We start from the raw sequence: 13875 nt of genomic DNA on the forward strand, positions 1-13875 counted from the left end.
CATGCTCAGTTTATTTAATTTATTTCCTTTCATTTATTGATAGATTTTATTGTGCTGTCATTTGGTATGGGATTATAAAACTAAATAAGGTTGACTCAACGTAAAGGAGAGGAGACTGAATGAAAAATTCAGAGTACATAAAATAATTGTAGTGTAAATCTATCAATGTCTTATTATATTGATGAACATCATGAAATATATGTATATTGGAAAAACCTTATGACAACTTGTACTTTTGTGCGTGTGCTTCATGTGTTCTGTGGGTGTGCAACTATGGATCAGATGCAATTTTGAATGCAATTCTGGAACCTTATCTGACCCTGTGTGAATAAGTATAAATTTATTACCAACACAAAGATAAACCTCTTTCTTTAATTAATTTTTGGTCACATGTTGGTAGTCATTATGTTACACACATAAAACCACACACACACACTTAAAGGTAGAGTAGGGAGAACTTTTGGGGGCCTTATCGATCAATAAAGAACACTACGGTCCCGCCTCGCCTCGCCATGGCAAGGTTGACTGGTACACCAGACTCCTCTGTTAAATATTGAGATTTTAGACAGTTCTCTGGTAATTGTGGGAGATTAACCCACGTTTTTCATGATTGTTAAGTCTTTTTAACTGTTCTACAGTTCGGCATTGTTCGGCTTGATTCTTGTCTCTTCCTGTGACGACCCTCTGACCAATCAGTGGCCGGCAGTCTGGCGACGTCACGCATAGTACCTACTCAGCTTGCTTGGAACCTCTCCAACCTCTCTGGTACCAGGTACTATGCTAGTACAAACGTGAGGTTTTAGAAAGGGAGTTGAGATTCTTCCATCCATCCATCCATCGTCTACCACTTTATCCTCCACATGAGGATCCACACAACTATCCCCGAGTTAAGATTCTTACATTATCTTGATTATCCGACATGAAACCTCTAATGTCGGCCCTGCAGCACAAAGACAGTCACAGAGGTCAATGTTACACTGATGCCATTTTCCTACTGCTAGTGTTATTTAATACTTGACGTCCATACTGTTGCCAGACATTGCGACTCATTTAGAATTTCATCAAAATCCGGAAGAGCTCACATTCTGTGACATACAAGTTCAATTAATGCATTTTGTGGAATTATAAATCATTATTACAACTTCATATTTGGCACTGGTCATTAGCGGCATCACAAAGCGTTACTAATGTAGAGACACATTATGCACTATTATTAAACGGATTTTAAATGCTGAATTTGAATGAAGCTAATATTAATCCAGATGCTCCATGCATCACCAGCACTGGCTGTATTTAAAACCATTACTCTCAATGAATAGCTTATAAATTGCCTGTCTTTTAAATTAACCTTTATTTTACTAAGACAACGTTGAGATGTAATCGTCTTTTTCAAGGAAGAACTGCGGCCAAGACAGTTGTGTTATACATGCAGAATTTAATCAAACGTGAGGGGCACAAAATATAACTATAACTACATGAATTCTAAACTTAAGCTGAGTCATACTGGAATATTGTAAAGTAAAAGTTTAATGATTTTTTTAGGTAATTTTTAAATAAATCTCACCTTATGCATTTACAATAGTAGGAATAAAGCTTAAATTGCAGAGTTATTTTGAAGCAAAAACATATATATAATATTCCGTTATAAGCTTTATTTACAGACAGTCGGGCAGATCGAACAGGTCTGAGTGAAGAGAAGCTGTAGTATCACAATTTCACCACCAGGTGTCATCATGACAACTGTAGTGAGTAAGCACTCACACCTACAGTCAATTTAGAGTGTCCATTGTGTCCTAATTCCAGAATCTGCATGTTTTTGGACTGTGGGAGGAAACCTGAGAACCTGGAGTTCTGAGTAAACCCATACACAACACACACGGGTCACCCTGCTGCAAAAGCGAGGGTGCTAACCATAACCACTACACCACCCCTGTGGCCTGCACTGAGCACATTACGAGTTATATCCTCTCTTGTGGGTCATTGAATTGCCAAGCAGCTTTTTCTATTTCCACACAATGTATTTGAGTCGAGACTTTTTCTGGAACAAAGTGAAAAAAACAACAACCCCGCAGCATTTAAGCTCTGTCTGTTTGTGCCAAAGTTGAAGAGAAAAGTACACAGTGTAAACACGGTGGAAAAACATACACACAGGGTGTTTATATAAGCTTTTCAGAACGTCTGCATTTAAGTGAGACAAGCACAGCTCGGTTGTTTGGAATTAATGACAAATGTTGATGCTTCTGGTACCATTTTCTCTCCCCCGGTGGGATTTGTCAAAATTATAAACAAGGTACCATCATTTCCAGTTAGAGGAAGAGTCCGGGTTTTTTGAGGTGTGTTTTTTTTTTCCAACCAGAAACCCATGTATGTCACTTTTGAAACCACATTTACATCATGGCACACGGGAGTTTAAATAGAAATTGCTCTTTTGTGACTTGTGTGCGAAACCTTGTGACACAAACTTAGCAAATGAAGAAGCCATAGACCTGGTGCTCCTCTGTCCTCACAAGATAAACATGCTGTTTTTTTTCTCAATGGGATTTGGTGCACAAGACAGACTTCAGTTTTAATTCTACTGTAAATCTAATCTAATATAAATTGGGGACATATTCTTAAAATAACATAGATTTTAGCAGGTGTGCTGGTGTGCAACTTAGACAGCACAGTACCTTATGTCACCACAATTTAAACAACCTGAACTGTAACTTGAAATGATGCTGTAGTGTAAGTTAATTCAGGAAAACTAATCTTTTGTGTGTACTATATGTTTTCATCCCCTCTTACTCAACCAACGCATGCAGGCTCTGTTGTTGTTGTTGTTGTTGTTGAGAGGTCAGCTGATCGTCAGCTGTTCCCTGTCTGTCCAGTAGGGCAGCGAAACACATCATCTCTGCAAACGCCGTCATCTTGCTGCTGTTCGCCTCCCAATCACTGCACAGTCTTCACATTACATCACCATCCTTCATTATCAAAAAGTCCATCACGCTCCAACGTGGTGAGGTATTCACTGCTCAGGCCAGATGCCTTCAATCTCATCATCACCCTGATGATTCATTCATTCCATGCATTTTTAGTCTCTCCTGATTGAATACTTTACTTTTAGATCCATTCTGAGCCTTACATGGTTCTATCTCGAGTGCTCGTGCAGGATTTATCAGTTTAACATATTTATTGCTGTACTAGTGCACCGCATAATTGAAAGACAAACCTTGTCCTTGACCCAGTTACACTATGAGACATAGTGTAACTGGGTGTGATTGATGAGAGTGTAGCTCCACGGTGCGTTTTAAACCACTTAGCCTTTCACTAACAGTATTTCTGACCATTTTAAACCATTTAAATAGGTTTTTCTATTTTTCTGTTTTTGTTTTGCTTTCTTTAGCCACTGTTGCCGGGCACCCATCCATCTCCCCCCCCTCTCTCACCAGTCACATGCAGTCTGTGCTTCCCTCTGACTCCTCAGGAGGAATGCATGTCCAGCCTGAAGGATTTGCCTGAAGTTATTGCAGAAACTTACACCTCCGGCTTGGATTCCAGCGAAGTGTAAAGGTCACTGCTGCTCCCACACGTAATGGCAATGACTCCACAGTTGCGCTCGCTCAGACCCCCGTCCATTCCTCGCTCCCCCGCCACCCGCAGGGCCTGCAGATTACATTCCTGCCTCTGCTGCCTCTTATCAGGACTTTGGAGTTGACACAAACAGAGCACAGCTGGACCACAGAGTGCTCATTTCAGCAGAGTTGTCAGTGTTTTTGTCATGTAATGCTTAATTGCTGAAGTCATACATCACCAGGCATCTGGAAACATCATCTCTCTCTGTGAAAGCTGTGCTTTGTGCACCCTGCACGGCCCGAGCTTTGACCAAAGTGCTGCGTCTCTGTTGTATGTAAAAACCTGACGATCGTCATAACATAAATTTCAAATGCATCCCCTCAGCAGGCCTCCATGTGATGTCGACTAAAGGCATGTCTCAACGTAGATAGAAACCCCCCCCCTCCCCCCCAAAGAGTGTTATTCTTGCCTGACTCAGATGTTCCGCAGCCAAAGAAGCCTCTGGTGCTTAAGCGGAGACAGTCGGAGGAAAGATCTTTATGATCAGGGCCTTTTGATAGTCAAAAAAAGTAATAGATTCATTAAAACATTTATTTTCTTCAGTGTATGAAACGTCTCCACTGTTATTGTGGAACAGTGGAAGATTCCAGGTCCAACATGTTGAGTGCCACGGCTCGTAAAGTCTCAGGCTCTGCCCCTACAGTATGTGAGCATCAGCCAATTGTGGGGCAAATGAGACACTCACTGACTGATTCAGGTCTTACGGAGCCAAAGACGCCCCAGGGGCTTATGGAAAGACAGTCAGAGGAAAGAGGTAGTTCGTTTTATGATACTTTATTGTCAGGGTTCTTTTACTAAAGCAGTCAAAACAAAGGTTTTTTTCAGTGTATTATTGTGGGACATGTTGACCACAAAGCCTCTGCCCCTGTGCCAGCATCAGCCAGCTGATCACCCTCCAAATCAAATGTCAAGCTTATTTCACATAAAAGTGGTGAGCTGAGCATGCCCCCTGCTGGCCCACCGAGAATCAAAACAGGACAGACATGCTCGCTGATTTTAGCCACTTCAACCACAGGCTCACCTAAGAGAGACGAGGTCAAGATGAGGAACGCGTGGTCTAATGATGACATAAAGCAAAATTCATAAACATTTTATAGGACAGTTCAAGGTGTGGGTGGGGGGCCAGCAGGGGGCACACACACTCCTTATACAGGGCTACGACTGTGTCACTAACTCATGGTGCCGCACTCGAGCGGTTCCCTTCCACCACGTGGTGAACTAGAAACTTCTGCTGCAAAGAAAAGGTACAGTCCTTTCTGCACGTCTTTCCAAACGTGTCCCGTCTGGTATATTGAAACCAGGGCTATTCTGGAGAGAACATCTGGCTTTAATTAAAACCCTCTCCTTCCCTCCCTCCTCACTCACGCCAACCTCCTCCTCCCCCCCCCCACCACCACCACCACCACCACCCCACACATTGGCTCTTTCTCACTACAGTTCTAATTCAGCATCTGCCTCTCTCTCTCTCTCTCCCCCACTTATTCATTCTCTCCTCCCATTTCCCAATAGCTACCTCCCTCGTACCCCCTGCATTTCACCTCCTATGCCCTGCCTCCCTCCTCTCCTCTCAATAGTGATCTACACTTTGTGTGCACACTGCATCATGATGCACGGAGGCAGCTTCTGGGGTGTTTCCTTGTTCCTGTCCCTGACTTTAGGATGGACGAGGGCTCAGCAGACCAATTACACCAGGTGGGTGAGGTTGCAGTGAGGGAAGAGTGTGTGTGTCTTGTCATGTATGTGACTCTGTGGGAACGCAGGACCTTCCATTTGAAGCGAAAATGGGCTACTTTGTTGGAGAGCTTACAAGTTAAGACTGAACAAATACTCTGAATTCCTTGCTGTGTTTTGTTTGGGCACAGATTTGTCATTCTGGCTCATAATTTCATCCACGCTGAGCCGCCACAGATGTTAATGCTTTTAGTTGGCCTTGTGGGGTGAAATCAGAGCAACTTGGCTCAGCCTCCAGACATCTTGGCTGTAATCAGCGAGGCGTCTGACGTTTGCTGGGGTTCAGCAAACTTACTTTGATGACCTGACTTTCCGAGGAGAGTATTTTTCCATCACGCCTGACTTGAGTTGTCCTGACTGGTGTTTACGTCTCTCGACGGTACGTGTTGACTTCCTCAGAGCTGGAGATGGAGAACACATGTATCACATGTATCTTACAACTGTAAGTTACATTTCCATGATCCCAAAACAACATCCCACACCACAGACTAAAAGGACAAAGAAAAAAATCTGTTATCTTGGCCCCAAAAGCATTATAATAAAAATGTCCTACTGGCAACAGTCGTAACCAGGAATTGTTTCTGACTGTGAAATGACCAAATGAGCCCTGCGAGGGTTTTAAGCAATGGAATTTATGGTGACACAATTGTTAGGGGCTTTAAAATGTGCTCGTCAGCGTCATGTGAAAAGTGAGCTGCAGCTTCTCGACGTTTCTTCACTTCAGTGGCTCTGGAGCAGCAGCATACAGAGTGATCTTTCTGTCATGGCACCCCCTCATTAAAATGACAAACAGTAGTGATTATTCCAATGCATAATTAAAAGAATGGTATTAGAATGTATCATTAAAAGTTCTCTGTTCACATTACATCAGTGTCTGTCTGTCTGGAAGCCTACCTTTAGTCTTTAAAAGGATACGTCATGGGTTTTAATTTACGTGTGGTTGTATCAGCTACTGATATATAGTCAGCGTTGACTTTGCTGTATGTGCCTCCTGCTGACTCCTTTGCATCGAGAACCAGCATAAGACAGTCCCGGCACGGCTCGACTCAGCATGGAACGACTCTACACTTTTATTTTTTTGCTTTTCCATTAGCGATAGTACTTTTTTTAGTGAGCTGAGCCGATACTGTCCACTTATTGGTCAGTGTCGACGCTGGAAGAGTCACGAGCAAACCAGACAATGCCGAACTGTCGATCAGTTAAAAATACTTAAAAATCCTGAAAATGTGTGTTAATCTCCAACATTTAGCAAGGAAATGTCTAAAATCTCAATGTTTAACAGAGGAGTCTGGTGTATTTAGTGACTGCACTGCTAAAAGTCGCGATCGTGAGCCGCATCACAACCCCTTCCTCTGTATTTCAGGTCAGAGTCTGTGCTCCGGTAATGCAGGTCACCCACGTTGAGGAGATACTATAGTAATGGAAAAGCCTACCAAACCATGTCGAGTCAAGCCGTGATATGCCGAGGTGTGACGGGACTATGTAGTGGAAAAGCCTCAATATCGCTGCAAACATGGAAAACCAGATTTAAGCCACTTAGCAAAAGTTGCACCTATTCAATTCTATGTCTATTCTTAAACATGATATATATATATACACATATATATCCATCTATGTAAGAAATGTATGATATTACGTCAGAATGACCTCGATAAGTCATCAGAGATAGGGACAAATTCAAAATTTCACTGATATGCTAACTTTACTGCAATCTGTGTTCATGTTTTTGTGAGATTTTTTTTGGCCTGATACACAAATACCAAGAATTGGCAGCTGAAGCTAAACATTAAGTACGAATATATGAATTAGCGGCTATAGGAGGTGACTCCTCTTGTTGCAAAAACCACATTTTCCTGAGATATTATCGGATAACATCATTAAAGATAAACGATAATGTGTGGATAGCTGGTTTCAGGTGTTCTTCAATAGCACGTGATGTCAATTTTGTAAATTATTTTCTCATTTCAAAAAAAACATTGATAAAGCGTGACACATACAGTATGAGTGGACACCAGTGTGATTGACATCTGGGTGCCTGGTGCAACGTTTCCTCACTACCCTTCTCAGAGTTGTCTCAACCAGAAGAGAAGAAACACGTGTCTACAGTGGAAATGTGTTAAAATATAGACGGCTGAAAGCACACAGGAAGTTGAAGACAGATATGCATGTGTGGATACGTTTGTTCTGGACAGGGAAGCCAAAACAGGAAGCTTCAGCCGAGGTTTGCAAAACACTCTATCTACTTCTCGCTCCTACACGTAGATATTTATCATGTATAATGTTTTTACAGCCTGTTGTTGTTGCCTCGTCTCCCCTGGTCATGTGATAATTCTCCACTGTTGTGACTCTGCTGCAGCTCATGGATACACGTTCACCTTCAATCTCCACCTGTTTCTGCAGAGAGGAACCAAATAACTTGAATGTTTATAAAGAAATAAAACAGATGGCTGGATGGTGTAGGTGAGGTTCTGTGTTGTGGAGTCTTTGGCAACTGCCACTTTCAGGGCCCATGGCCAAGTGGAAGGGACTTGGGCTTGTAACTGGTTGCCAGTTTCTATCACTAATTGGTGTGTGTGTGTGCAAATAAAAGTAATTCAAAATCTACAAGAACCATTTTGAACCACAGAGGTTGCTTTTGAACACGTTCTATTCCCTTTATCTTGCTCCCATGTCCCCCACGAACACTAAGTACATTTCCATGCACAATTGATTAATTGACTGTAATGTGTCTGCCTCCGTTTGTTGACACTAGTTTTTCTGGTTTTGCTTTGTTTTTTTTTTGCATGTTGTGTGCCATTCGAAATCGTCCTACCATCCATGAACTTTAAAATATTTAATTCCTCAAGCTGACGCATAAAAAGCATTAAATCCGTCATGGACTTGTCTGAATTTCTCACACGGTTGCCAATATAAAATAGTCATTTTGTTATTGTATTTATTGTTTGTATAATATTTAACTCAACAACTGTGATTAAATTGTCTAATATATAGGTGACGGCCCAAGGAAGAGATGTTTTGATTTTTGTGTTGATCTGGAGTTACTGAGCAATTTTGGCCTCAGTTGGTAATCTCTTAAAGTAAATATTTATTAAATACGGAGCATTTTGGGGCTCCGTATGAGAAGGAGTAGGAGAGATTCAACTAAACGGCTGTCCGTGGGAGTTGAGATAGTTATATTTATGCACTCTCTTTAATACTGTGAATTTCTCACGAGTCTTCCCCTGCCCCCATCTTCCCATCTCCTTTCTCACAGGCCTGTCTTCTATTGTGGAGGCGACCTGGTTTCAGACTCGGGCTTTGTCGGCAGTGAAGGTTTCCCGAGCTCCTACAAACCCAACAGCAAATGCACCTGGCGTATCACTGTGAGTCAGTCAGTGTTTGCATCTCTAAATGCTGACTGTGCCCTTTCGTCAGACTTTCTCTGCCACTGACTCATGTGCATTCTGGTTACCAGGTACCCGAGGGGAACGTGGTCATGCTCACCTTCCGCATTTTCGACCTGGAGGCCGATGCGCTGTGTCGTTATGACTATCTCGATGTTTACAATGGCCATTCCAACCTGGTGCAAAAACTGGGTCGCTTCTGTGGAACTTTCCGGCCTGGCGCTCTCATTTCGACCACAAACACCATGATGTTAGAGATGGTGTCGGACGGGGAGACTCAGGCAAGAGGGTTCGTGGCCTATTTCAGTGGAACCAAACCATATGTGGATGGTATGCAGTTACATTTTAGAGTGATGATGTTGTTTTTTCCCTTTTTCCCTTTGTTTTTATGTTACAAAAAGAAGACTCGCACATACACATACATACTGAAAAAAAAAATCAACAAAGCTACTTATAATTAGTCATTTGAATAATCAAATTAAAATGTTCAGACCTTTATGCCTCACAAAAAAAAGGTGTTATTTGCAAACTATATGACATTTAGATCATCCCGTTTTCTTTTCATAGTCATTTATAAGACAGTGTTATTGGCATGAGAACACAGACATTTTAACTAATTAGTTTTAAATGGTTAAGGGAATACATCATGTTTAGAAATGCTAATGCTGAATTATTTAAGTAGTAAAAGCTTCACATAGCGCATGGGATAGTTTTTTTTACCATATTGTCACACCTATTTTAAGATTAAGTCAAGGATCCCGACCCAAAATGCACCTGTATTAACAAGTTATAATTATTTATCAATCATTTAACTATTATTCATTATTATAATCATTATTATGATGGCAATTTAGTTCAAAGTTAGTGAACCTAAAAGGATTTGTAAACAACTGGTTGCTATCTGTGGGCAATTATCCTTAATGGAGTATTCTAAAACTGTGTCAGACCAACAGTTCTGTGGGGGGAAGATAACAAAAGCCCAGGGAGAGATCACAACGCCCAACTGGCCAGACAAGAAATACCCGCTGGGATCCAGCTGCTCATGGCTCATCACCGTGGAGCCCGATATGGTTGGCCGCAAACTCAACATGCTAACATTTCACTGACCAAACTGTGAACCCCAACCCACACGGTGAAACCACTCACACCTTTTTGTTTTTCTTTATGAACCAGGTAATCCAAGTCAAGTTCGATAAGTTCGTCTTGGAGGCCGACACCTATTGTCGGTTCGACTACGTGGCGTTCTACAATGGCGGAGAGAAACACGATTCGCACCTGATTGGAAAATACTGTGGTGATCAGACCCCAGAGTGAGTCACGTTATTTTTGAAGATGTAAATTAAACGTTCACTGTGTAAGAATGAGTGACCTCTAATGGTGAGACTGTATACTACGACAAACAGAGGACTCCCGCACTCATTCTCCTGTTTGCCAAGTGCCTTTGCATGAATGACGTCGTCGTCAGCACGCACACTTTGTTGTTATTATTATTCTAAGGATTATTTTTATACAAACATAAATATCCTAAACTGTTACACACTGGACTTTTAACGCAAGTTTTTAATCAACAATCCATCATTTCACACCTTTCTCCCGTGCAGACCATTTCTTAGCAAAGGTAATGTGCTCCTGGTCCAGTTTGTGTCCGACCTCAGTGTCCCATCCGACGGATTCCTTGCCCACTACACCAGCGTCCCTCGTGGTTCTCAGATCACAACGGTTGACTCGGGAGCTGGAACAAGAGCCATCCCCCGAAAACCTGCAGTGAAACCTCAACGTCCAGTAGAGACTGTGAAGCCTCCTGTACCCACCCCCAAGTATGTACCACCTCCACCCCCTGAGCCCACCGAGAGACCTAAACCAGTCAAACCTGTGAGGACCCGCGGACAAGACAGCACAGGCCAGGACAGGAGGCCGGTAGTCCCAAGGCCAAATGGAAAGAGGCCTGGTGAGTGTGTGTTTGTGTGTGTGCATGTACTGGTTGTGTCCATGAACAGAATATGATAATATCTAACGTACCCTTTGTGTGTTTAGTGGCTCAAAATCCACTGTGTGCCAAAACCTGTAAAAGAGATGGAACCATCAAGACCAGTTTCTGTGCCAGTGAATTTGGTAAGTTTCCTATTGTTCACTTTTTTTTCTTTTCACTTTTTTTGTTTTTTCCTATCAGCTCCTCTCTCTCTCTCTCTCTGGGTTGAAACATATTTGATTTGGCAGAGATTTTAAGTCAGATTCCTCTCCTGTCACGAGCCTCCCATTTATCTGGGACTTGGAACCAGCACTAGGAGTACACTGGATGTGGCCCCATGTGGATGGGATCAATTTAGCGCAGCAGTGTCAAAAACAAACAGCTGTTCACTAGCGGGGTGTAATGTGAGCTTAAAATTATAACACAATATTGCATCATGATGTCGTAATAAAGCTATTCATGACTTTTCACCGAATTTAAAGTAAAAGTGCTTGCTTTGTCATTTAATGTTGAATGTAATACATTTAATAATGTGATCATTTCAACTAAATGTCTTATTATTATAATTATTATTGTTGTGATTATACAAATATTGCTAGCAAACATATTTAGTATTATAGTCTATCTGTTTTATCACTCTGGTTTAAGGCAGAGAAGGTCACGGCCAATGTTTTTATTATAACATGATAGTAAGTGGTGGGCCACAAGCAATCAATTTGGGGGCCGCATGTGGCCCACGGGCCACCAGTTTGACACCTCTGATTTAGAGTGTCCACTTAACCCCATCAATGGCAATTGGGTACCTTGCTCAGATTTGTTACAAGCCCAACTTTTCCAGAGTTAAGATATGAATTTGCTGTCTTTTCTGAACCAACCATTGTATCATAATATTGGGTCATTTTTGCATGATTCTGACAATTTTACTGCCATTTCTGCAACTGTAACACGTTATTATTTAGAATAGAGAAAAAACAGTCAAGTGATATGTGTTTGATAAATGAATCACAACTTGTTACCTGCTTACGTTTCAACCTGATCTCACAGAAATACATGAAATCACATCACATGCGTATATGGAGGATGTGGCACTCTGTGCTCATAGAGAATCATTATTCCTGGCTATTAAATCATAGATTGAAACTGTTGGTGGAAAATAAATAAACTCCCTCATGTGGTTTCGAGGAGTAATGCAAATATAAGATCCCAGAAAAACAAACCTTCAAAGAAATGTGATCCCTCTGTGGATGCTGACCCAGTGTCTGGGAATGTCTGACATACAAAACAGTGAGATATTCAGTTTGTGTATTCTGACTGAGTCTTCCTTTCGTCTAGTGATAACTGGGAAGGTGACCTCTCTGGCCCCTGGACCCCGTGGGACTCTCAATGTTGGCATCTCCATTATTAGGACTTACAAGGCAGGTCGAATGATAATCACACAAGTGGGAGAAGCCATGTCCGTGAAGCTGGTGTCACAGTGCAAGAAGTGCCCGTTGTTCCGAAGAGGTACGCGCTTTTCTTGGAATCACAAATGTTCACATTGCAATTTGCAATAGATCATTTGTAGAAAACTGATCAATCTTTTTTTTTTTCTCTCCAATAAAGGCGGCGACTACATTATCATGGGTCAGGTGGACGAGAACGGACAGGGTACCCTGCATCCTGGTGCATTCACAGCTCCCTACAAAGCCCCACATCACAAACTTTTAATAAATATCCAAAACCAGCCCTGTTAACCCTGCACATCTGTCCTGACCAAGACATATCATACACACACACTCACACACAAATCCAGAATATTCAATGTGAAATACAGATGTACTGAAGCACAAACATTGGAGTAAAACATAACTTCATTTCCCCCCCCCATCATTTTAAAAGGTATACAAACACATCTTTCCATTAAAACACCTACCAAACCTTGTGTTTGTAATTTATATATGAATAAAGGTTTTTATAGCTCTCTTACGTGGCGTGACTGCACAATTATTTACACACTGTGTCCTCTCTCTCACTCCAACTATATCCAACTCAAGTTAAATACAGGCCTCTGTCTCCACCAAGTGGATTGAATGTGTTATAGCACTGTAAGTAACCAGGACAACTTATTTTCAAGAGCAGATCATGATAAATGCTGACTTTTATTTCCTTAACATAGAGATAAATGTTTGGAATTAAATGTGAACAATATTATGGAGTGAAAAATGTAAATACTGTGATTTTGAAAAATGTACCACTGCTTCCAAAGTTTAGTTTTTGTTTTTTGATATTTATTTAACAATAAAGGGAAATCTTACAGTGGTCCAAACAGAAACGAATTGTGTATTTTTTATATATAGTTTAAAATTGTCCCCCTCACTTTTCAAAAGTCACTACAGAATGAGTCTTTAATCCACAGGAATAATTGCTAACAACAGTGAAGTTATCCAACTTCTTCATGGACAGCAATTATTTTGGGCTATTGCTTTCAAATTTGTGACTCGCCAAGGGGAAACCAGTAACAAGTCGGCCCAGCGCAAATACAGTCAACAAAGAAACAAGTTTTTTGCTTTTTTTTTTACTAACAAAATGATTTTCTGTCACTGCTTTTTTTGTTTTTTTCAGCCAATCAGCTGCAATCATGGCTACTTAATTATGCAGCTGTGCCGTGCTCCTCACTGTGACTGCTGCTTCCAGAAGCGTGTGTGTGTGTTTTCACCTTTGAATGAAGATGGACAAGGAAAAACACACGACAGAGGAACTAAATCGTGGCTTTTACAGCACAAATCTGATCTCACTTCTGCTGTGCTCCTGGACTTTATGCTAACGCGTTAGCATTTAAGCTAGCTGACTTTCTCCAGAGTTCATACACAAACGGATGGATTATTAAGCGGCCAAAAGAGAGTGGCAGGACATGAGACTAAGTGGACACCTTGAGGTGGACAGACACTGTAGTTACGGAGAAAGAAAGCACCTCAAACCTCTTATTAACCTTCTATCTTATGGGGTGAGTTTTCATTAACATTGTTAATCTATGTTACGTTAGTGTTCATTTGAAGTCACATACAGGGATTAAAACATGTTTTTTCATGCTGGACGCTGTCTTTTAATAATCCACTTTGCGTTTCAGAACGTTATGTGGCTAACATTGTCATTATCTAGCTCAGTATTATTGTTTTAAAATGCAAATGTTACGCACATTGA

General features: G+C 41.4%; 1 protein-coding gene across 1 annotated transcript; it reads left to right on the forward strand.

Annotated features, from left to right (window-relative positions):
• The first annotated feature begins 5154 nt into the window (after window positions 1-5154).
• Window positions 5155-12660, forward strand: pcolcea (procollagen C-endopeptidase enhancer a). The gene is made up of 9 exons (XM_044043112.1): window positions 5155-5304; window positions 8597-8705; window positions 8798-9056; window positions 9672-9796; window positions 9900-10036; window positions 10328-10674; window positions 10761-10838; window positions 12028-12198; window positions 12298-12660. Exons 1-9 carry the CDS (start codon window positions 5156-5158, stop codon window positions 12426-12428), a joined length of 1506 nt encoding a protein of 501 aa, XP_043899047.1. The 5' UTR covers window position 5155; the 3' UTR covers window positions 12429-12660.
• Window positions 12661-13875: the final 1215 nt, after the last annotated feature.

Source organism: Solea senegalensis, linkage group LG13 (assembly GCF_019176455.1).
Source record: "Solea senegalensis isolate Sse05_10M linkage group LG13, IFAPA_SoseM_1, whole genome shotgun sequence".
Lineage (NCBI taxonomy): Eukaryota > Metazoa > Chordata > Actinopteri > Pleuronectiformes > Soleidae > Solea > Solea senegalensis.